The sequence below is a fragment of the Naegleria lovaniensis genome (genome assembly GCF_003324165.1).
Source record: "Naegleria lovaniensis strain ATCC 30569 chromosome Unknown tig013, whole genome shotgun sequence".
Lineage (NCBI taxonomy): Eukaryota > Heterolobosea > Eutetramitea > Acrasida > Naegleriidae > Naegleria > Naegleria lovaniensis.
This window is the reverse complement of record NW_025407836.1, coordinates 637,568-661,133: the sequence shown is the minus strand read 5'-3', so window position 1 is coordinate 661,133 and position 23,566 is coordinate 637,568. Positions and strand designations below refer to the sequence as shown.

At 36.7% G+C, this 23,566-nt stretch overlaps 10 protein-coding genes across 10 annotated transcripts; 5 read left to right on the top strand and 5 right to left on the bottom strand.

Annotated features, from left to right (window-relative positions):
- Positions 1–178: 178 nt before the first annotated feature.
- On the bottom strand, positions 179–1,132 carry C9374_002162 (uncharacterized protein; the record flags this gene model as incomplete). The annotated part of the gene is made up of 1 exon (XM_044691550.1): positions 179–1,132. The coding sequence occupies one exon, from the start codon at positions 1,130–1,132 to the stop codon at positions 179–181; it is 954 nt and encodes a 317-aa protein (XP_044551119.1).
- A 175-nt stretch (positions 1,133–1,307) lies between these two features.
- Positions 1,308–1,934, bottom strand: C9374_002161 (uncharacterized protein; the record flags this gene model as incomplete). The annotated part of the gene is made up of 1 exon (XM_044691549.1): positions 1,308–1,934. The coding sequence occupies one exon, from the start codon at positions 1,932–1,934 to the stop codon at positions 1,308–1,310; it is 627 nt and encodes a 208-aa protein (XP_044551118.1).
- A 182-nt stretch (positions 1,935–2,116) lies between these two features.
- C9374_002160 (uncharacterized protein) lies at positions 2,117–5,419 on the top strand (the record flags this gene model as incomplete). Its single annotated transcript, XM_044691548.1, has 5 exons — positions 2,117–2,921; positions 3,038–4,075; positions 4,140–4,764; positions 4,849–4,927; positions 5,024–5,419. The coding sequence occupies 5 exons, from the start codon at positions 2,117–2,119 to the stop codon at positions 5,417–5,419; spliced, it is 2,943 nt and encodes a 980-aa protein (XP_044551117.1).
- A 310-nt stretch (positions 5,420–5,729) lies between these two features.
- C9374_002159 (uncharacterized protein) lies at positions 5,730–6,944 on the top strand (the record flags this gene model as incomplete). The annotated part of the gene is made up of 1 exon (XM_044691546.1): positions 5,730–6,944. The coding sequence occupies one exon, from the start codon at positions 5,730–5,732 to the stop codon at positions 6,942–6,944; it is 1,215 nt and encodes a 404-aa protein (XP_044551116.1).
- A 179-nt stretch (positions 6,945–7,123) lies between these two features.
- C9374_002158 (uncharacterized protein) lies at positions 7,124–9,304 on the bottom strand (the record flags this gene model as incomplete). Its single annotated transcript, XM_044691545.1, has 2 exons — positions 7,124–8,649; positions 8,740–9,304. 2 exons carry the CDS (start codon positions 9,302–9,304, stop codon positions 7,124–7,126), a joined length of 2,091 nt encoding a protein of 696 aa, XP_044551115.1.
- Positions 9,305–9,969: 665 nt separating this feature from the next.
- Positions 9,970–10,920, bottom strand: C9374_002157 (uncharacterized protein; the record flags this gene model as incomplete). The annotated part of the gene is made up of 1 exon (XM_044691544.1): positions 9,970–10,920. The coding sequence occupies one exon, from the start codon at positions 10,918–10,920 to the stop codon at positions 9,970–9,972; it is 951 nt and encodes a 316-aa protein (XP_044551114.1).
- Positions 10,921–12,259: 1,339 nt separating this feature from the next.
- Positions 12,260–13,105, top strand: C9374_002156 (uncharacterized protein; the record flags this gene model as incomplete). Its single annotated transcript, XM_044691543.1, has 2 exons — positions 12,260–12,282; positions 12,493–13,105. 2 exons carry the CDS (start codon positions 12,260–12,262, stop codon positions 13,103–13,105), a joined length of 636 nt encoding a protein of 211 aa, XP_044551113.1.
- A 153-nt stretch (positions 13,106–13,258) lies between these two features.
- C9374_002155 (uncharacterized protein) lies at positions 13,259–14,123 on the top strand (the record flags this gene model as incomplete). Its single annotated transcript, XM_044691542.1, has 2 exons — positions 13,259–13,519; positions 13,776–14,123. 2 exons carry the CDS (start codon positions 13,259–13,261, stop codon positions 14,121–14,123), a joined length of 609 nt encoding a protein of 202 aa, XP_044551112.1.
- Positions 14,124–14,346: 223 nt separating this feature from the next.
- On the top strand, positions 14,347–20,723 carry C9374_002154 (uncharacterized protein; the record flags this gene model as incomplete). Its single annotated transcript, XM_044691541.1, has 2 exons — positions 14,347–14,639; positions 14,825–20,723. 2 exons carry the CDS (start codon positions 14,347–14,349, stop codon positions 20,721–20,723), a joined length of 6,192 nt encoding a protein of 2,063 aa, XP_044551111.1.
- A 1,997-nt stretch (positions 20,724–22,720) lies between these two features.
- C9374_002153 (uncharacterized protein) lies at positions 22,721–23,545 on the bottom strand (the record flags this gene model as incomplete). Its single annotated transcript, XM_044691540.1, has 1 exon — positions 22,721–23,545. The coding sequence occupies one exon, from the start codon at positions 23,543–23,545 to the stop codon at positions 22,721–22,723; it is 825 nt and encodes a 274-aa protein (XP_044551110.1).
- Between the last annotated feature and the right edge of the window lie 21 nt (positions 23,546–23,566).

Below are 23,566 nucleotides of genomic sequence, written 5' to 3'. Positions count from 1 at the left end.
TATTGAGCAAGGAGAGGGCCCTGAGAAAAAAGAAACAAGTTGTTAACAACTTTTAACACACTGCATGTCATCTCCTGGAAATCAATTTGACACGAATCAAAGGACAGTTGTTAAATCATGAATTTATAACTCACGTATTTGGATATGTTTAGGTGAAAAACCACAATGGATGTACGGACTATTGATTGAGGAGAATTGTAAAATTTGGACTTGGCTCGTTTGGTTTCAACCAATTAAAGTCGTGAACCTTATTCCACTTATTCTTCGTTTCATCATCGAGAGACATGTCACATGCTTTGAATTGTTCCTGAATTCCTTCGTATGAAAAATTGTATTTTCCAAATTTGAGGCTACTACAATTTTCAATAATAGGATGATTCTTTGGACAAATTAAAAATGTACAATTGACGCTGTCATGAATTCTCAATTGCCAACATGCCAATTGGAATGTACAATTGGTACATTTTGATAAGAACACTGCACCACACACTGGTCCAATACAAATGGTGCAATCTTGTAAATTTGAAATATATACAGCTCCAATAATATTTGTAATGAATAACGTTTGATTCACTCCATTACAAATTGCAAAACTTTCCTTCTCTTTCGTAGGTACCACATTGTGAATGGTTGAATTTGAATTTTCAAAATTACTCAAATCAATGACTGTCTTGTTGGTTTCTGGCAATTTCACATTCGAGGATGAGCTTGTTGTGGCTGTCAAATCATCCGAAGATGACAATGATGGAGTTAAAGAAGATGCTGATGATACAGGTGTCGAAGGTGTGGATGCATTGGATGACGGATTTGTTTTCTTTTTAAACGAAAAGACCTTCTTATCCTTTTTCAATTCTTCCTGCATTTTCTTAATTTTTTCATCTGCTTTCCGAACATCATAATTTGGAAGATAGTGTACATGTTGATTCAAAAATAGTTGTAATTCATGAGCCGACTGTTGTTGTTCAATTCTCTCATTAAATTCCTTCCAAAACAGTGCTGGATTCTCCTTTTGCTCTTGAGCTCGTTTGCTTTTCATTTCTTCGCTACGTTGTTGCATTCGTTCAAAGAGTTTGTTCCGTTTTGCCTCCATCTCGGAAGTCATCATGGAGGGTTCCGAGTCTATTTGTTGCATTTGTATTTTGGTAGATAATCTTGTGAATGATTTAAAACAAAAGGTCACGCGGCTCTGTTGTTGTATTTTTTTGTTTGAACAAAATTTGAGCGCGAGATGAGTGTTTAAACACACTCTCACCTCGATCAAGTGAAACACTCAATACAGGGTTTCTTATTATGAGGTTTGAAACACACTAGGCAATGATGGCATATTGCTTCCAAAACTTGACCGATTCCATATACTTGTTTCGATCCAAAGGCACTCCTGAACCTCCTTCCTCTTTACCCAATGCATTTCGCATCATGGTAATTGGAGACATGGGCAATTCATAATCCACATCTTGAGATTTGACTGAAATAATTCCCCATTCACAATCTGCAATCTCGAGTCTCTTTTCATAATCACTTGGTTCATTCATGGCTTCTGCTTCTTTCAATATTTGCTCTTTGGAATACAAAATAATATCCAAATATTTGGCTTGTTGGATTTGATCGGAAACTAATTCTTGAGGGAAAAATCGACTCAATACAGGCAATTCACTTTCTTTTCGTTGTTGATATTCGGTTCGGATCAAATGTTCATTTTCTTTGGTAATTTCAAGAAAACTTTGCTTACATCCTGCAAATTCGGAATTTTGAGGTAAAAACAAGTGTTTACAGAAAGGAGCATAACCATCTTTTAAAGTGTATTTGCCGCTTGAAAATTCTTTATTGACATATTCTTCAAAGGCTTGCCAAGACATGGGAATGAAAGTACCTCCCTTGTAACCTGTTTGAAATTGTCGAATGGCGAAGGAATCCACATAAAAGACTCGTTTCATTTTTTTTAATAATTTAATACTTTTGTTTAATAATAATATTCTATTGAAAATTCAATTTTCATGGATGTTAAAACACTATTAAATACTTCACCATTGATAACAACAAATTTCTTTTTAATGCAGTAAATTTTTCGAGCAGTTAATGTCAGTTGTCAGTAGTGAACAATTTCTTTTCAAAAAAAATGTTTAGCAGCAAAAGCGAAGAATACAGACGCACGTCTGTGGTCGATCAAATCCTCATGTCCCGTCAATCACAAAAAGAACAACTCTCTTCACTCATCTCCTCTTCCACAAGTTCTCGTTATTCCACTTCTCCGAATAATAATTTTCTCTCCATGATGACAAGTGGCAGCGGAGATCAAACACCACCTACAAATCCCGAATCTCCCTTCTCCATGCCTCTTCCCATCAACAATGAAGAATACAATGCCATGATGAATGAAGCAGCTGTTAGCACTTCTCCGACACTCAATTCAAATACTTTACAATTTATTGGAAAACAAGACGAGAATGAAGAAGAGAATGTTTTTGTATCCATTATTAAAAAATCTTCACAACAGAATGCTATTGAGAGTATTTGCCGATTATTGGAGACTCCACAAGATTTGGAAAAACTCGCAGATTTGAAATCCAATACACAAAAACAAGTTGAAAAATTGGAAACTCAAGTATCGACCTTATCTTCGACACAAATTGAAGAGGCAGATCAAGCCATTCAATTAATGAAAAGAATTCGAGGAGATGTGAGAGAACAACTTGACGAACGAGTGGAAAATTCTATATTTGGATTGATGAGAGATTTGGGTGAAAGTAACATGCAATTGATTGAACATTATGATGTAGTGAGTGAAATTCTATTGGCACACAATAATGTGCGAAAGACCATTGAGAAATTAGAGACATTGACTATATTGCAAGATCAAATTAGAAGAATTAAGAAGAAATTGTCGTATGAGAATGATAAATATGTGTTGAGTGCACATGAAGGTAGGTGTGAAATTTTTTGTGTGTGAAAATGTGAAAATGTGAAAATCATCATGTTGTTGCGTTGTTACAATACAACAACAAACTATTGGTTTATGTTAAAAAAATATAATATTCAGATATTATTGCATTGGAAGAAATTAAGGACGATGCTCTCTCTGAAGTGAAGGCAAAAATCACTCGTTCCGATTACAATGACATTTTTGAAAAATTTTTCAACATGATTGACGACATTAGAAATCGTTTTGAAGAACTCGTGTGGCTTCGATTGTCCGATATTGAATACGTTGCAGAAAATGAATCAGAAGCCATTGTAAGAATTGCTAGAATTATTGAAAAAGAAGAAAATCGAGATCAACGAAAACAACTCGAATACGAAGACAAACTCGAAGAAGCAAAACGAAAAAAGAAACAAGCTACTGGTAACAAGAGATTTGCGGATCAAAAAAATAATGACGACTCGGAAGAAAAGTTGATTTTAAAACCCAAACTTCGCAACATGAAAGAAGAGTTTTACAAGAGAATGCGACAACATGTTGCTGACAAGTATAATGAAGCAGTTCATGAAGCAAAAGGCGCCGACGATAAAATTCAAGGCCTCAACATGTTACTCAGCGACAAGTTAAATGTGGGTGTGACACGTTATGTTGTGACATGTTTTCCATCCTCTTGGAATATTTTACAATTTTTTTCACAGGCCTATGAAGAGGAATTAATCAAATTCATTCAAGGACTCACACAACCAAAATCTCCATTTTACAATAGCTTGTCCATGGGTGACAAGTTGAAAATTGTTCGATGGCTCGAAGATTATCCAAGTCTAGTCGATGAAGCGATTGAAAAGCCCTATGATTTTTCAACGGATCGAAATCGAATTATTGGAGATTATATTGGTACGAGATCAACGTTCATGATTGAATATACAGGAAATACTGTCGCTCAGGACTTTAAAAACTTTGAAGAAGTTCCACTTAATGAGAATGCAAGAGGATTTCCATATACAGCAGCGTGTGTGGAAGTTTTCACATTTATTAATCAACAATTAGATGAATTGCTGGAAACGGGAATTGATGACATCATTCCAACATCGATCAGTGGTTTAAATGCTGCACTAAGATATTTTATTGATGCATCGTATCAGAGATTTGAAGAACACAGTAAGTAGATGTTACATTTTTATACGACTTTTTCACTGAAATATTTTCACACACCATTTGATAGTCACCGAAATTCCACTCGTCGTTCTGTGTGCTCTTATGAATAACAACACCACAAGTGTCGATTATTTGACTGTGATTGAGCAGAGAACCGAACACCTTGTAGCAGAAGATTACAACGCTTTACGTGAACAATTTCGAAGGAATGGCATTAAAATGGCTGAAACTGTTGCAGAGCAAGTGGTCATGAAAGATGCTCTCACACTCATGAAAGATCTTTTCACAGATTATTGGATTACTGTTCCTGAAGAAAAGCTTGAAAAAGAAGAGCTCATAGAATATCTCAAAGAATGTCCAGTTTACAAAATTGTGGAATTAATTTTCGAACCATACATGAGAGATTTTGAAGAATTGTTGGAAATTGATTTTAGAGATGTTTTGATTGAAAAGCTTGCAGAGTTATTCATTGGTGGATATTTGGAAAAATTATTGAACTCGAAAATCAAGTTTAAAGAGCCCAAACTTGCTGCCAATCAAATGAAAGAAGACATTCGATTGATCAAGAGATTATTCACGGCTGAGGTGACAATTAAAGTTGAAGAGAAGGAATTTAATGAGCCAAGAATGGATACGGATGATTTCAATGAATATTATGAGGCGATGAAGAGTGTCTTCTTGCATTTGAAAGCGTAAGTGTCACGTGTCATGAATTCTTTTGAATGATATATACCAAATATTGAAATTTTTAACATGAATGATTTCACTCCATACAGAAAAACACCTGAAGACGTCATGAAAAATATCAAAGCCATGTTTGATGTCTATGACGACATTTCCATTGATTTACTATATGTATGTGTCAAATCACAAAATTATTTGTGCATGATTATTTTATTTCATTAACCTTATTTGAATTTATTGAAAATATATAATTTCTTTAAAAAACAGAATCTTATTGCACTTCGAGATGATTTCTCCAAAAAGGAACGTCAAGAAATGGAACAAAAACTTGAAGTCATGTACAGTGAATACGAAGACAAGGTCAATCCAAATGCCAAACTTTCCATCTTTGGAAAAATTGATAAAACTCCACCCAACAAGAGACGTAAAACCAAAAAGTCGAAAAATATCATGTATTCAACCAGTGGTTCAGGAATGCAAAATTCATCAGGTAATTCCTCTCAGAATGCATTGTCAGATTCTCGAAGTGGAGGTGCCACCTCTAAAAACAATCCAAAATATGAAGTGCCAGAAGGTGCTGTCAATTTGAGCGAGTTATTGGGAGATGACAAATTGGATTTCTCATTTGAAGATGACGAAGATGAAGATTATCAAAGCGATTAAATTGTTAAAACCAATTTTTTGTTTGGACACATTTTCATGGTGGAAGAAATGCATTTGAATATTGAATCTCTTGTCGTGAGGAGAAAAAAAAGAATCAAAGTAAAAAACATTTGGTGATAGTCGGGATTGAACCGACGACCAATGGCTTATTAGACCAACGCTCTACCGACTGAGCTATATCACCTTCACATTAAAAATAACCCAACGAATAACACTTTCATAACTACAACCAACTTCAAGTTCATGAGGCTCTTCTTTGTTGGATGGAAGCAAAATTTTGTTTAGAAAGATAAATTTAACATTTGAAAAAATGGTGTTGACAATCTCGAATTACAGGATCAAGGGATTGGCCTCCATCTCTTTGATCATTCTTGTTCTGCTCTTTACCATGATCACGATCATGAATGATTGTTCCATCATCTTTGCCCAATCCTCGGACACGACAGATTCACCTTCTCCCCTTCCTCATCTTCACGGTCATCATCACGATCATTTCAAAACTGTGAATCCCTCCACCTCCTCTTCATCAGCACCATTATCTGATTCTCAAGAATCTTCCTCTTTACTAGCCAAATCTTTAATTGAAGACCGAAAACAACGAAAGGAATCACTTTTTACAGTATCGGAACACATTCAACAATCCTTTCCTCTCATCAAACCCATGACTCAATATGGAGAAGGAGTTTTTGAGGAATATGTAAGAACAGCTCTCATCTCATATGCTTGTTTTACTGTTGCTTACTTTGTCTTTCGAATTTTAATCATTCCGTTGTTGTTGAAATTCGGAGGACCTTCCTATTTGGAATATTTTGAAAAAAATATTACCTTGTATGAACAGGCTCATCATTCTCAAGTCGTGTTGAGTTTTATACATGCCGTGATTGCAACAGTGGGATCGTATTTTTGTACGATTCATTTGTTTGGTTTGGATATGTTACATTTCGGATTGGAGAGTGCTTTGAATCAACCGTATGATCTTGAAATTTTCAAAACTCGACACACGTATATTGCATTGACTTTGGGCTATTTTGTTGCAGATTTAACGTTTTACTTTTTTAATCATATTCATCCATTCTCTCCGAATAGAAAGAGTTTGAGGGAAGTTTATTTGAGCATGAAAAAGCAAGCACTTGGATTGGATCTGTTGCATCATTACATTTCATGTATCGCATATATTTTCTTCTTCTCCCTCAATGCTGGAAGTTTTTTAATTATTTCATTTGAAATTAATGAAGTGTCGACTCCTTTCCTGCATGTTCGATACTTTGCAAGACAATGGAAACAAACCAACAAGTGGTGGTATCATTTGAATCAGGGATTATTTGTGTTGACATTTTTCCTTTCTCGCATTGTGTATAATGGTATATTGATGTGTTTCGTGTTGTGGTCACGCTTTACATTGGGACATTTCACATCCTTTGGACAGCTAATTCTGTATTATTTAGTTCAATTGTTGTGGTGGTTCGCCATTATGAAAATTATTCTCAACAAGATTAGGGGAGCAGAAAAGCACAAGGAAGAGTAATACGTACAAATTCACAAACATGAAATTCTCTGAATCATTTATTTATTTCGCATTAATTTGTATCACTTTGTAAATTGACCATTCTCGACACAGAGAAGGAATTATTAAATCATTGAATGCATAATACTTTCAGTCATATCCATGAAATCAAAAAAGATATTTACAAGGTATAAAGTGAATCATTCCATGTTCAAAACAATATCTGAAAACAATCCCTGGTGACTCTCGGTCCTGTTGTTCACCATGATGAAGGGTCTTTTACAGTCACTGCACTTGGAAAATAACTCTCGTCGAACTTCATCTTCTTTCTTTGCTAGTTTTCCAGAAATTCGATCTTCAAAATAGGATTTTCCTTCAAGTAAGTGATGGGTAAAGTTATACATGTCACTCTTGCTTGAAAAATCATTCACAGTGAAAAACAACAGCTCGGGAGATGACGAACCATTGATCGAGTATTTTGAAATAATTGGAGAAGAACTAGCCGAGACATGTTCACTGTTTGCCATCTTGTTCAAATTATTGCTCGACAACGAGTAACCATTAACACCGTTGCTTTGAATAAATTGAGCCACAATAAATTTGAAAACTGTCGTTGGATTTCTAGTGTCTCCTTTCAAAGATTTTTGTAAAGAATATTCTCCTCGAACTACTTTGTCACAAAATAGATTGCTTTCTGTAAAGCAAACATAAATCTGGGTTCTATTATTTGCAAGAAATGTATTCGAGTTGCTTAAAGAGGTATCACTAAAGTATTGCGTTATTTCGTTAAAAGTATGTAGAGCCGTTTGCAATGAATGTTTTTCACTTGAAATTTCATCCAACGAGAAGATGATTAAAAATCCATCCACATTATTATACGATCGTAACCATTTTGTCTTTTCACCTCCAATAGCTTGTGAAATTCTATTAAGCCAACATTCACTTTCAACATTAAAATACAAACCTGTAATATCAAGCACAGAAAACACTGTTTCCAAACTTGTCCAAGCCAACTGATTCTTAATGAATGTACTATTGGTTGTAGGTTGGCGACGATACCAAAGTTTCACCTCATTGATTCTCGAGTTTCGTTGCATGGCATGTGTCCAATCTTCCACGGTCCATTCATGATTTTCCATTTCTTGTATCTTGTTCAAAAAGTACTCGGCATGTTTACACAATTGACCATAAATGTCTTTCTCATCATCTTGTTTGTTTTGTTCTGTTGTTCGAAGGTTGCAATTCTCCTGAATGGTCGCATTTAATTTCTGTGTGTTCATCAACGAGTGATATCCTTCTTGTATATATTCACTCTTCCAAAGACGATCCAAAAAGAGTAGCGTTTCGGAATCAAAATTTGCATTGGAAAGGAGAGTTGGATCCGAAGATTGTTTCTCGGTTTCATCCAAGACCTTATTTTCCTCAATCTTTGATGAATTCATCTCCTCTCCAGAAGATCTTAATCCTGAAGAATTTCGGACAAGATCTTCAATCCAACGTTTTTCTTTTTCACTCCATTTGTTTTCAATTTCCAAGACTTGTTGTTGAATATTAACAATTTCCGAGCTAGCTTCAGCTGTTCTTGGATCCGAGCTAGCAACTTTTCTCGGATGATGAAGAAGGATGGTTCTCAGACAGTGCGTACATAATGAGAGAATTTTTTTTTGAATATGTTCGTACTCCATCTTGGGTAAGTATCTCTCCATCCAATATTTCAGAATATGATCTTTGTAAATTTCAATATTGCCAAATTTGCATGAAAGACGAAAAAGGTCAATAAATAAATATTTCCAAAAACAGAAAATTTGACACCTACCACTGTAGTGACCATGACTTCCATATACCATCATCATGATCATTTTATGTTTCAAAACGTGTTGCATGGATGATGAATGTCCCAATGGATGAGATCGAGGCCATTCCATATCACTTGAAAGACTTGAAAACCACTTTCCTTCATGATGCGTCTCTTCTTCTTCGCGTGATTGAATCAAAGAAGGAACATTCGGACAAGTAACTGCTCTTCCTCGAGGTGAGGATGCCCAAGAGTGGATATTCTTATTGGGAGAATTTGAAATTGTTTTTTGGTGGAACAATGATGATGAAGGACTACCAAGATCCAGGGAATGAGGAGACATGGTAGTGGGAGAGGATGAAATTTGGAGGTGCTGTTTGGGAGAGGAAGATTGAAAATTAAAAGTTGGATCTTCCTTTTCATCCGAGTGAGGGAGAGGCATGATATCTTCTCCAAAGAATAAATGTTTGGAAGGACTTGCGTTCAGATGATGATGCTGCGGCTGAAGAAGTCCAGGTGAGGTGGCTGAAGAGCTGGCATTGGGTGAATGAGGATGGTGCGAAGACATGGAATGTGGTTGACCCATTGTGAATGGATTGTGTGGTCAGAAATCAAAAGATTGAAAATAGAGGCGGGTTGATGAACTCTTCTTTTTGTGAGGTTGAATGCTGTGATCATGCGGGGTCATTGGTGCCGTTGAGCTGTCATTTTGGATGAGGTACAATAAAGGAAAATGTTTGGTAGTGAGACAAAACCAAAGGTCATGTCCACCAAAGTGTCAAAGAAAGGACAAGTAGCTCATTTTTCCATCACACAGGTTTGGGCTAAATAAGAACCTCACAAAAAGCATTTGGCCCAAACTGTCCTTCATGCTTGTTGCTTTAGAAGGAATTGTAATGTTACGATTGGGGTACAAAAAAAGATGCAAGAGAACCGGCAAGTGTTGAAACTTCAATCTCTTGAAAAGAAAGAGCCTCACCAGTAGTGGTTGTTGCCTGTTCAGCATGAGGCTCAGCTTCTTTAGCAACCTGATTGAGAGTGGTGCTGGTTTCGCAAAAAATTTTCCTCCCCCAAGTGGGCTCGAACCACTGACCTGCAGATTAACAGTCTGACGCTCTACCGACTGAGCTATGGGGGAATTCACAAATAATGACCAAGTTTCTTTCATGAATTAAAACTGGGGTGAAGAATGATAACAACTTTGATCAAACAAACGCAAACGCTTCATACAATAAATTATTCCAATGTACTTCATTTAATCAAATGTTTATTTTGAAGCGGTATCGATGGAGAATCGGACCTGTTGTTGGCTAGCAAATCATGTAGCACTGACACAATAATTGTGTTTGAGGTGTCGATTTGTTCCATCAGCTCCTTTTGGTCGACTTTAAGTCCTTGAGATCGTTGTTCAAAAGTGTCCTTGATTAATTCAATGCTCCCCAAGCTAGCCATACACGCCGTTCGTAATTCATGAGAAATGAGAGCAATTTGAGCATCTCTCTGAGCAATGGATTCTATCAGGACTGCGTTGGCTTGATGTAATTTACAAAATCGTTTCGTTGAGTATTCAGAAAATCCAACTGTGAGCAGAGAAAAGCTCGTTATGGAGAAAGTTAAAAGGGTGTTCTGAAATATCAAGTTAAAAGCAAAGATCATGGATGCTACAAATAAAAACTTGAAAACATATCGAGGACAAGGAGAGGTAAAAGAAGGAATCAAGGATGGAAGAGTGTTTGAAGAAGTGGCCAAGGACGGAGAGATCACGTCTTCAGAAGCGGTGTTGTTGCTGTTGTTAGACTGGGAGGAATCGGTGTATGGGACGAGGGAACTGGCTTCTGGTTGTGTGGTTGATTGAGTTGGTAACAATTCGAATGGCGTTTGATCTTCATCATCCTCACATGACAAATCTAAGGTGTAATGAATTTCCGAAGTTTGATCAAAATCCTCATCACGGTGAGGTGAATCTTCGTTGTGTGGCTCCGCATCCTCTGAAGTGGTACTGTTCGTGGTTTTGGCTTTCACAGGTGGGAACACATAACTGGATAAATCTAAATTATCGCCTCCTGAAAGGTTGGAGTAGAATCGTTTGCTGTAAAAGCCGTTGCAGCAAGGGCAACAGTCAGTGGCAGTATGTGTGTTGGAGGTTGTTACTACTTCTGTGGTGGTTGGGGGTAAAGTGGAAGAGGAAACATTCATCATCATGTTGTTTGAATGTTTGATGTGGAGTTCAATGCAAGTTGAGTTGGTTGTGCTAATACTTCCTTGGAGTCGGGTGAACGCGTTTTTTGATTTTTCTTTTTACTGTGTTGGTTGATTGAACAGTTTTTCATAATAGCCTTTTTAAAGATTACATAGATGATGCGTTTCCAACTCCTCCTCACGGTTCAGTCCTCGGATGAATTACAAAAACAGGGAATGGTTTGAAAAAGGTGAGAATTGTTGCATGAGGTACTCAAGAATTTTACTCACAAATTCCCCTCATTTGGAAATTTAAGTACGCCTATTCAATCTTTTAACAATTAAGGATGAAAGGATTTTTGGCTTGGATCAAAAATGGAAAGAATCTTTTCTTGTCGCATTGATATTTATCGCTTTGGATGACGCTGAGTTCATCAAAACCTTGTGCAATTGGTATCGTCAAACTTTTGGGTTGAACCATTTCTAGCAAGTTCGTTTGAAACAAGAGAAATGGCTATGCCACCAATACAGAACAAGTCATTGTTATGCACTAGTTATAGATGAGTACAGGCTCGATCAAGCATGTAACCCCATGAAGAATATTTCTGGCTTTTAAACGCATCTTTGCCAAAAGAGATCCTGTTGTGAGGAACATGCGTATAATCTAGGGAACACTCAGAGTGGATTCAAATTTTGAGGATAATGGATCCATCTTGAGCTCAAGATTGGAACTTGTAATGGGTTTCTTCATGTTTCCTGAAATGATGAAAATAAGCATCATAACAATGACAGCTACAAAGTACGCTAAATTGGACGAATACTTTGAAAAGAATGAATGTTGCCAAATCAATCCGTCTCATCCAAATCCTTCATTATTACTTGTTTTCGTAACTCTCTCACATTATGTCCTTAAATTGCTTTGGGATGATAGAATCAGAGTTTTAGCCAGTTAGGAAAAACCAAGAGGATGGACAAAAGGGACTGGAACAAGTTCTACTAACTCATATAGTTCAAACTTGCGGTTGTATGAACTGTTAACATTAAATACTTCCATTCTTTTCATTTGATTGCCGAGTGTTCCTCCAAATGTTCTAACGGTGACTTTCATGAAGGAAATGAAGTACTGTAATTAATGTTATGTCATGTGCCACTCCAACACTCAACCCGCAGAGCATTTCAATATTTTAGAATCTCGATTATGAACATTGTTCATGACTATTTTATAAAGCTAGAATATCAGGTGATTCAAAACAAGTTGAAAATCAAAGTTTCAGAAAGAGCTAGAGACAAAGTCTCAACATTGTTTCTTGTTGGCACAGTGTATTTTGGCTCTGCAGATTTTTTTAAAACTGAAAAAACAAAAATGCCATTCCAAAACACGGAAAAGTAAGATTTTCATTGTTATTGTGCTCATCTGGTCATCATGAACTCATCACTTTTTTTAAAATTATGGAATTCATTCTCGGGATGATCGTCTGTATTATAAAAATTTATATGAATGTCTGTCACAATTTCCGATTACAAAATGATAATATTTACACATGGATATTTTTCGAAAAATCAATTCGTTATTGTTGAATCATTTCTGATTTATAGATTCAGGACAGCGGTCGCACTGATGAATTCTATTGACCCACCACAACTCTTCTACAAATTTCTCAATCATATATTGTTGAAACACAAAGTTTCGGAAAATCAAGGATCTACATTCACGGAACAAGAAAGAGAACGTCTCTTGGAAACATTTCCAATGATTAAGAATGATAAACAACTGGTACTGCTCATTGATGGTTGTAGCTATGTATTTGAACAAGCTCTCTATAATACTCTCAACCCCGAGAAGCTCTTCCAAGAATTGATAGACTCACAAAGTGGAATTTCTGAAACACATGCCCAAGCATTCCAAGAAGTGTGGAGAAAACAGGGCAGAGAATACATGAGTAGTGCTAAAGAACATACTTTGGGCGGACCAGTGAAATTGGATCACTTTGATTGGCGTTTACAAATGCAAATTTCTGAATCTGACTTGTCCAAAATGAAAATTCCAAACGTACTCTTTGAATTTACGACATTGGATTATCAAAACAAGGATCGTGAAACAAACAAACCAAAAGAAGAAAATATTGTTGTGGAATTTACACGAGATGAGCTTTATGGATTTTTCACCAAATTGGAGGCCATCCAAAATCAATTGGATAAACTGTCCTAGATGAATGTATTCCATTTGTATATTCAATCATGATAATAATTTGTTAATATTAACATGTAGTGTGAAACATTTAACATTTTCCTTGTCTTGAGCATCTGCAACAAAGTCTGTAGCTGTGTTTTGTTTCAATCATGAATTTCCAACAATTAAAAAATGCAGCCTTCATTAAACCCTACCACTTCATTTCAAACAACAACAACAACACCAACACCACTTTCATCATCATCAATGATCATGGGAAATGTTGGATCGACAACAAGTTTCGGAAGCAGTAAAAATTCGTCGAGCCCTCTCGCAACCACTATCTTTGAAACGTCCTATGATTTCAGCAAGAGTGTCGGACTGCAAATCAAAAATCTGGTACTCACTCTTGATAAGAATAATTACCGAGGAAATGTATCGGAAATTGAAAAGGTGAGTGTGAATAGGCAGGAGTTTTGATGGATCGAAAAATTGATATCATCCAAACATTTATGTGTTCGAATTTATCCATTGTTTGTATAAACAAAATGATATTTTATTATTGGTGGTGATGACAACGAATTGATGCTTTCAACTTGACACATATTTCAACGATGAACATAATGATATGGTGACATTCGAAATTGTGTAATTTTGTCATACCACAATTTCTTGAAAACTTGTTATTGCACTTGGATTAATATTTCAGATTTTAAAACAATACGGATTTGAAGCGTACCGACATTTTCTTACAACTCTCCTTTCCTCTATCAATTTTTACAACATTACACAAAAAGACAAATCAAAACTTCAATTATTGAGCCAAGAATTTGCCAAATTGACCACTCAAACCAATTTTACTTCCATTATTTTGAGAGCCTTTTCAGAAGGAGTTGAGAATGGACTAAAAGTTGAATTTATTTCACAATTTTCTCGTACCCTCAATTTACCACTCTCACAACAAGTATTATTGGGAATTGCTTTGGCAGAGTCTCACTCTCCTCTCATTCAAAAAGAAGGTATGTGTGTTAAAGTATTTTTCATTGTGTGTGGCTAATCAGCTTGTCCATCCTCCTGAAACTGGCTCATGGTTCATTGACACCATGTTGTGCCAATACATCTATTTCTTGTATGTACCTATGAAATGGTATGAATGGGAAACGCCAACAAACAATTAGGCTTTATCTTTCTCAAAACCAAACTACAAGAAATGCTCAATGATGAAGGTCTTGTAGATTTACTTCCAGAAAATCTTGCTCACAAATTTTCTCATTAGTACAATGGGCAAGAATGAATATTTCAGCTCTGATGAAATTGAAAAGCTCAAGGCCCATTTCATGAGAAGCTCATCCTCCAGTGCTGTGAGCACGTTGTTGGCCACCGGTAACAATGGACACAATCCATTACCTCATCATCACCACCAACATCCAGTGAGTCTTCTTCCTCTACTTCTTCCCTCCAATGGCCAAACCTCTGCTACTACTGCTATGAACAGCAGCAACGCCATTGCTACTTCTTCAATCTCCACGCTTCATCTGCTGAATGGAAATCATTCTGTTGTGAATGCGGTAAGGTAAGTTTTGGAATTCGGCATCTAATTTTTATTTTTTAAAAAAAATTCTGTGCTTTACTACAAATCCCGCTTCATCCTCTATTTCCTCTCATCATCAACCCATTCTATTCTTCTTTTTGAATAATCATCATCTTACCCTATACCTTGAAACAATCCTAATTAACAACAAAAATGGTACAAAAAAGGAGTGAAATTATACAACAACAACATCAACAACACAAACACTCAGAATTCTCGGACTCCAATCTGGTTGCTCTCGTTAAAGATTTGGGTTACACCATCATGTCCACAGTGGACGCTTTCAGCAGAGTGGTAGAGAATTGTTCCAATCTGAACGAACGAACTGTTGGAGAGTTAATAGGTATGATGGCCATGAATCATACCGGACTACAAACTCGAGCTGATAATGGCTCTATTGTTTCCTTCCTTCAATCCATAGGCTCTTCAAAAGTAGAAATCAAGGAAAACGCATCATCATGGAATCTCGATAACTTCGTAACGGTCATGAAACAAAAAGACCTCAACTGGAAACAAGTCGTAGCATGCTTGGACCATCCTGGATTCAAGTTAAAGGATCAAAAAGGCCTCGCAATGATCGTTACTATTTACAAAAAGATTACAGGAGAGAAGCTACCACTAGATGTTTTCGTTTGCCGAAAGTGGAACAACAATGATGCTCAACTTTCCTTCATTCTTCTCGCTTTGGACGCTCCACCTGACATTATTGACTTTTCATCAGATAAGCTTCGTCATGTCGACATTTCCTTCCTTCCTTCTCACAAAAACCAAAACACAACATGGGGAACAATAGATTTAGTAGAAACCTTGTTAAATTTGGCTGATATCGAGAATATTAATGCCATCAAGAGGTTATTTGAAGCTCCCATGAAACAATGTCCAGAACAATTCCTATTGGCTCTTGCTCAGTGTAATCCAATCAACATTTTACTTCGCCAAGAAGTGATTTCACAGATCGTACCCATCTTTGTCAAGCCACACAAGAATTCATTCTCTGTGCTCCACAAATTCTCTGAAGTGAATCAGCCATTACTCATTTCCACTCTTTCGGAAACATACCGAAAAGATCCCACACAATTGAGAAGGATTTTAGACATTGCTCAAGAATTGAAGATACTTGATGCTATTCTAGATTCAAGACCATTCCGGTTTGCCATTGAAATTGCGATTTTGGCATCGAAGAGAGACCATCTTAACTTGGAGTTATGGCTTCTCAACAATATGGAACGTCATGGCAATGAATTTGTTCAGGAAGTCATCAACTATTTGACAGATGCCATTCCTACTCTAAAGGACAAGACTTCTCAGCAACAGGCAACCTTCACTTCTGACACTGCAAAGATTTTCTTCAAGTGTCTTGACAAGGCCAGAAACTTGATTGTTGCAGAAATTTTCGAACAAGCATACCAATTGTATCAAGCATTGGACGAGAATCTCAAGCGAGAAATTGCAACAACCGAGTTCCAACTCTCTCCAGAGATTGAAACCAAGACCAATCAGTTTTTCCTTTCCATGTTCCATGGAGAAATTACAGTAGAAGTTGGAGTTGAGAAACTAAAAGAAATGAAGCTTTCAAAGACCAGAGCTGACCAAGAAATGTTTGCCTGTGTGATTCACAATCTATTTGATGAGTATAGATTCTTCAGTCAATATCCTGAAAATTCATTGAGAGTGATGGCCAAACTCTTTGGACTAATTATTCAACATAATGTCATAGTTGCCAAAACACTAAAGTATGGCCTAATTTGTGTTTTGCAAGCTCTTTCGAGCCCTGACATCAAACTTTTCCAATTTGGTCTCATTGCATTGTCACAATTCAAAACTAGAGTTTCTGAGTGGCCACAGTTTTGTGCTCATTTACGTACAAAGATTCCACAAGCTTTCCAACACATTCCAGATCTTGCTCAGTATGTTGCTAAAAGCCTCAGCTTGATTGAGACTCAATTACCAAGCGATCAATATGGAATGCCTGGTATTCAAAATACTGCCATTTCTTCCCCTCCAACATCCATCTCTCCTCAGCCAAATGTAATGCAGCAACAATTTGGCACTAGTAGTACCTTCCAACAACCCTCCATTAGCACCACACCTCCTCCCCAAATTTCTACTTCTCCAACCCCTCAAATTCCTCCATCAGCCACATTAACACCAACAACTGATCCGCAAACACCAACTAAAACCAAAAAAGACGAAGAGAAGGATAAGGCCTCTCCTGGAATTGGCTTCCAGTTGGATATCAGTACTCTGACTAAAAACGTTACAACACAAGAAATTGAAGCTCCAGAGCCAGAGCTTGCAGATAAGATGAAATTTGCAATTAACAATCTCTCTCAAATCAACCTCAATGAGAAAAGTAACGAGCTGAAAAATCTGTTGTCTCCAAACTTGTATCCATATATTGCAAGATATATTGTTGTAAACAGAGCCAGCTTGGAGCCAAACTTTCATTTAGTGTACGCAAAAATGTTGAGCACTTTGAAGTTGGAAGAGCTTGACAAGCATGTTTTGAAGCAGACCTACATTGCTGTCAATGCTTTACTTCATTCTGAAAGAATTACTACCAGTCTTTCAGAAAGATCTCTTCTCAAAAACTTGGGAAGTTGGCTAGGATTACAAACCTTGGCAAAGAATAAGCCCGTTCTTCACAAAGATCTTGATTTGAAGTCTCTTTTATTCGAAGCCTACGAAAGTGGAAGGCTCATTGTGGTCATACCATTTGTTTGCAAAATTTTGAATCATTGTGCCAAATCAAAAGTCTTTACACCTCCAAATCCATGGGTTATGGGTATTGTATCTCTTTTAGTTGAGATTCATGCAATTCCAGAGTTAAAATTGAATCTAAAGTTTGAGGTTGAAATGTTGTGCAAAACCTTAAAACTAACCATTTCTCAAGTTGAGCAACAAAACAAGGAGAAAGAAGATTACATTCCTCTACTTCAAGGAAGATCACAACTCAAATACAACAATCCAGATATTCATGGTCCAACTAGTGCTGTAGAACCACTCGCACCAATTGCTCCTGGCAAATCAGAAAAGCTATTCAACATCTCTCAAGTAACTGATACTGGAATTATTATTACCGATCTCCAGGATCAAGTGAAAATTGCTGAAAATTTGTCTATTTTCAGAGAACAACCAGAATTGCGAAAGCTTGTTGTAGTTGCTCTTGACCAAACCATTCGTGAAATTATAGCTCCGTTTGTAAAAAGAGCAGTTACCATTGCCTGCCGTACAACAACAGAAACAATCATTAAGGACTTTATTGCGGAACCAGATTATAACAAAATGCATCGAGCAGCCAACTTGATGGTGGCTAATCTTGCCTCCAAGCTTGCAGTGGTTTCTTGTAAGGACATTCTCAAGAATAACCTTCAAAATCACCTCAGAACATTATTCGAAGCTGCTTCAATCAATCCAAGCGATCCAAAGCTTAAGACTGTTATTGATCAAATTGTAACAAACGTTAGCGCAGATAATGTTAATGTTGGCTGTGCTTATGTTGGTCAAGCAGCCAGAGACAAGGGAATGCTGGATATTACTGAAGCTCTTCAGTCTGAACTTGAATTGAGAAAAAGCTATGCAAGTGGCGCCGTTATGAATTATACCAATTACACGATGCCAACCTTTGTACAAAGATTACCCGAGATGTTAGCTCCAAAAAGTGGTCTTCATAGAAGTCACGTTCAAGTTTATGAGGACTTTGAAAGAAAGACTATATTCGAGCAACCAAGAGAAGACATGCTTCCATATAACGTTGCTGTCGATCAAGCCAAGCTTGCATTTGCCAGTATGATGGAATATTTCAATCAGGTTAAAACTCAATTGCCAAATATTTCATACGTTCCAGCACAGAGCCGTTTTTATGAAAACTTGAACAAGATTAGATCCATTCTCCGTAGATCTGTTCAAGGGGGAGAAACTGCAGAGGCACTTTGCATGGACGTTTTCTACAAGCTTTACGATACAGATATCAATGTCATTAGAGAGGCTTGTGTAATGGTTCTTTCTGTTTTGCGAGAAATGGAAAGCGAATCATCTATGATTCAAGTTACTAATCTGTGGAAAGAGTTGACACCCAATCAAAAACTCGACAATGCTACTCTTTCATTAATCAGAGTAGATTTATTAGATCTAGTGACTCTTGATAACGAGCTATTAGCTCTGGTTGCTGATTTGAACCATAGTAAGAATGCAATACCATTCTATTTGCGTCTGATTCAACGATTGGTCATTTTGAAGAGTACACTCACTGTGGCAGATCTTCCAAAATCCTTCAACTTTGTTCAATCAAACTTGTCAAAGCATCAGGATTACTTGGCATATGCTTCCATTATTGAACAAGCCGCAAAAGCAACAAGCAATTTGTATGACAACCCATTGACTATACTGTTCAATGTTGCTTCAGATTTTGAATCTCCAGAGAGATATGCTGTGCGAGATCAGCATTTGAAGAAGTTTGTCACATACCTTTCAATTTCTGAAATGCCTTACACCCCAACACCATATTACGATCGAAACCATGTTTCCTACAGTTGGATGTCGTTATTCAAGACTGCTAACGAAAACAAAGTGCTAATCACTGTTGATTTCAATGACATGTTTGACAAAAAAGTAGCGTCTTTTGAGGACACTATTAGACCTTATCTTGAAACTGCTGTTGAACATTTCTACAAGTTTGGAGTTAATTTACCCTATCCAGAGACTTTCAAATTTGCTGATGGTTTATGTGATTTCATTGGCAAACTAATTTTCGAGCAAAGTGAACGTTATGATATAGAACCTGAATATTTCTCAAAAGCTCTTACAAGATTCAAGATTGTTCTTGATCTGATCATACAATTAATCATGAAGGATATGGAACTTCAACAATCAAAGTTCAATCAGAGAATTTATTTAAGATTACTGTCAGGCATGATTGTTCAAGCTGGAAGCTACTTGCCCCCTCCTTCTTATTATATGGGACCTTCATACCGAGCAGAATATTTCCACCAAAACTATGACAAGCATTTGGAAGCTCACTCAGAAATTTTGTGTATCTTTGCACAAGCTCTACTCGTACTGAAACCAACCAAGAATCCAGCATTTGTTTTTGCCTGGTTGGAATTAATTTCTCATCGCTTCTTTATGCCAAAAGTTCTTGCTCCAAGCTGCAAGAAGGGTTTGCCTTTGTACCATGATTTAATTATTGAAATGTTTAAATTCTTGGAACCATTTTTGCAGGCTGGACAGTTGAACAATCCGGTCAAACTAGTATACAAGGCGGCTCTCAAGATTTTATTGATCCTTCTTCATGACTTCCCAGAATTCCTTTGTGATTATCATGTCTCGTTGTGCAACGTTATTCCAAACACTTGCATTCAAATGCGAAATCTTATCCTTTCTGCATTCCCAAGACACATGAAGCTTCCAGATCCATTCACAAAAGATCTCAAGGTCGAAAGTTTGTCCGAGATCAATGAACAACCAACAATATTGAGCGACTATTTGAAACATTTTACTAAGGAGTTACCAGTCGAGTTGTTCGAATCTCTGGTCGACAAGTATTCTATTAACTCTGATGTTTCACTTTTGGATCAAATCATCAATAAGATTAAGTTGACGTCACAGGAAGAAATTGCTGAGTGTGGAACTTCGTACAACGTTCCATTAATTAACTCGATCGTCCTGCATGTTGGAGTATTAAGTACAACTAGACATCCTCGATCACAATGCATGCACTCTTTTGCAACGGAAGTTCTTCGTAGAATGCTCTACAAGGTAGACTTTGAAGGACGTTACTTGGTGTTAAACGCCATGGTCAATCAGTTGAGATATCCAAACATTCATACATACTACTTTAGTTGTGTGTTGTTAAACTTCTTCTGTGAAGAGCATTATATTCAGGATCAAATTACACGTGTACTGATTGAGCGATTGATTGTCAGTAGACCACACCCTTGGGGTTTGTTAATTACTTTCATTGAGCTGATTAAGAACAGTGTTTACAAGTTCTGGGAAAAGCCTTTTATTCATTGCTCCCCCGAAATTGAGCAAATGTTCCAAAATGTAAGACAAACCTGCAATTAGATTCAATAAAATGTCCAAAAGCCTCCCTAATAATTTGCAATGATGTAAATGAGAGTGGAGAACAAATTGGGTTTCTTTAGTTTTCGCCCAAATAAGCACCATAATAATAATAGTCCATGCGTAAGCGAAACAATTCATCACTATACTCCAAAACAAAACCATTGTTCTTGACAGCTTCAATTACAAGTTCTCTTTCTTCAATTCTTCACTCGCAAACTTCAACGCATATCCATTACTCCTCACTGCTTCCAACATCATTTCCTTTTCCTTCTTATAACTTGCAGGAAAGGAATTACTAGTAACAACTCCAAGGGCATTTTGTCTTCATGCTTTTTTCACAAATTCTCTGTCCATGGCGAACGTTTGTGGTAAATATTTCAAAAGCTTCTGGCATCCCAACTGAACCAACTGCTGTACAAATTCTTGATCACAAAAAACCTTCTGGAAACGTAATGCAAAACAGGATATCCAAATACCAAACGGTGTCGTGTTTGTTTGATGGCTTCTAATATAATTTCACGATCGCTTTTCATTGAATGATGTGCATACTCAATAGCCAAACCATCTTGTTTGATAGCTGTTAAAACAACTTCCCTGTCGTTTTTCAACTCGTATGATGCATATTCAAGTTTTTGTCCACAATCTCCTTGTCATTTCTTAACTCATTTGAATATTGAAAAGCTCTCCCATCATGAGTGACAGCAGTTAACACAACATGTTTGTCATTTCTCAACTTGAAAGAAGCAAATTTCAATGCAAAACCATGGCATTGAACGGCTCTCAAAACCATCTCTCGGTCATTCTTTAAATCATTGGATGCAAATTCGAATCATTAAATGTATGGACACAAATTGAAGTGCCTTCTTGTTTGATGGCTTCAACTATGATTTCTTGATCATTTCTCAAATTTAATGGTCTAATACACTGCAATGCTAAACCATTTTGTTTCACAGCAGCATTTGCAATTTCAAAATCTTCTTTCAGAGCATCATCACACTGACATACCACAGAGCTAGTCCATTCTGTTGAACAGCTTTCAACATAAATTCCTTATCCTTTCCAAGTTGTTTTGTAAAATCATTGTCAACCAAGCCCAAAACGCCTATATGTTGATGGATTGCAATCCTTAACAACTCTTCATCATTTCGTAATGCAACACTGGCAATTTGTGATATTACGTTCGTATGAAAAATCCACAACAACCATCTTCACGTCATCATAGGGTTCATCATCATTATGATTGTTTTCCATGTTTCTTTTTGAAATCATATTTGAAGACAAGTTGTTTGGTGTATCGATCGGATCCGACGTCTAGGGCATTCAAGTCTCGTTTGGACATTTTGAACAACAGAAAAAGAACAATTTGGAATCCTGGAGGTTGCATCATGGTCTCATCCATTACCTTTTTTAGAGAGAGAAGCGACTGAGGAGCTTATTAAGCAATTTTGTAAGAAATTTTTTCACATTCGATCCAACTCATGGTTGACATTTCATGAATTTAACAATTACAACACGTTGGATCCTTCGTCTCCTCACTCGTGATCAAAGCAAAAGTTACATCGAAATAGACATGTTCTCGATGACACAATCTCCATAAATTTTTCCTCAGCATGTCGTTACCTTGTTGTTCTATTTGCTTGACAACCAATCGTTTTGCATTCTCACGACCATCTACCAACAATAGAGAGCCATCAGAGGTTCCTAGGGCAAGAATTGTATGGCATCACTTGCATCACACGACAGCCAGCTCGATGCTGAAAATGAAAATCCATGGACACTCTTCATATACTGTAATTCCTTAGAATCCAATAAAATTCTGGAAATATCATGATTGTTACCTAACCATACTTCATATCTCACTGGATGTGTCTTGATCCATGTTTTGTTTGATGTTAGATACTGTGTCGAGTTTGCTACTGCGTTTTGGAGTGAAATAGAAAAGAGTTTACAATCACCCAAAGCGTCCCATATAACAATGTTGTCATGCATGACAATCGTTAACAGAAATCCGTCTGGTGAAATGTCAATTCCAGTAATTGTTGACCTTTAAATTGTTCTATGGAACTCCTGATTCTTAACCTTCGTATCCAAGGTTGGAACTCGTTTTTTTGCAATACCAGCAATAAAATAGAGCCATCATCCCATAACGTCCAAAGGGACTCATTGATGTCATGACAGGCTATGTGTAACAATTTTTTGTTACTAACATTACTTTGTTTTGCATTGGGTATTGATTTGTGAGGTGTTTTCTTTGTTTCAACACTATTTTGTTCATTTGTTAAAATGTTCACACACTTGGATTCTGTTGAACTTTCTTTACTCAACGAGAATGCAGAATAAGTTCCATCTTCGCACAACACAACTGCAATATTTGACGAAAATACTGAAACTCCAAAAAAACGACTTTTTCTCTTGAAACTCGCATAATATTTGAACACAATTTTTGGAGATGCATTCGTGTTTGATAATTGTTTTGAATTTTCACCAAATTTCCAAAAGAAAACTCGATCATCCGAGCAAGAAATAGCCATTTCCAAATCAGGTATATATTGAATAGAATTGACCCGATCACGATGGTGAATTCTATAATTTTCAATCAATAGAAAAATGTTTGAATCAGCACCATCATTGTTTTTGATCATCGGATTCACTACTACACGTTCATCGTTCATCACCGAAGCTTCCAAAGCTTTGTATGAAAATACGACCCTATTGACCCACCCATTTTCTCTTCCAATCAATAACATCCGATGATCAAAAGCAACGTCGGCTGTTCTCACATACAAGGCTGAATGAAAACAAGAAATTCCACTTCCTTCCATTTTTTTTGTTGTTGGTGTTCA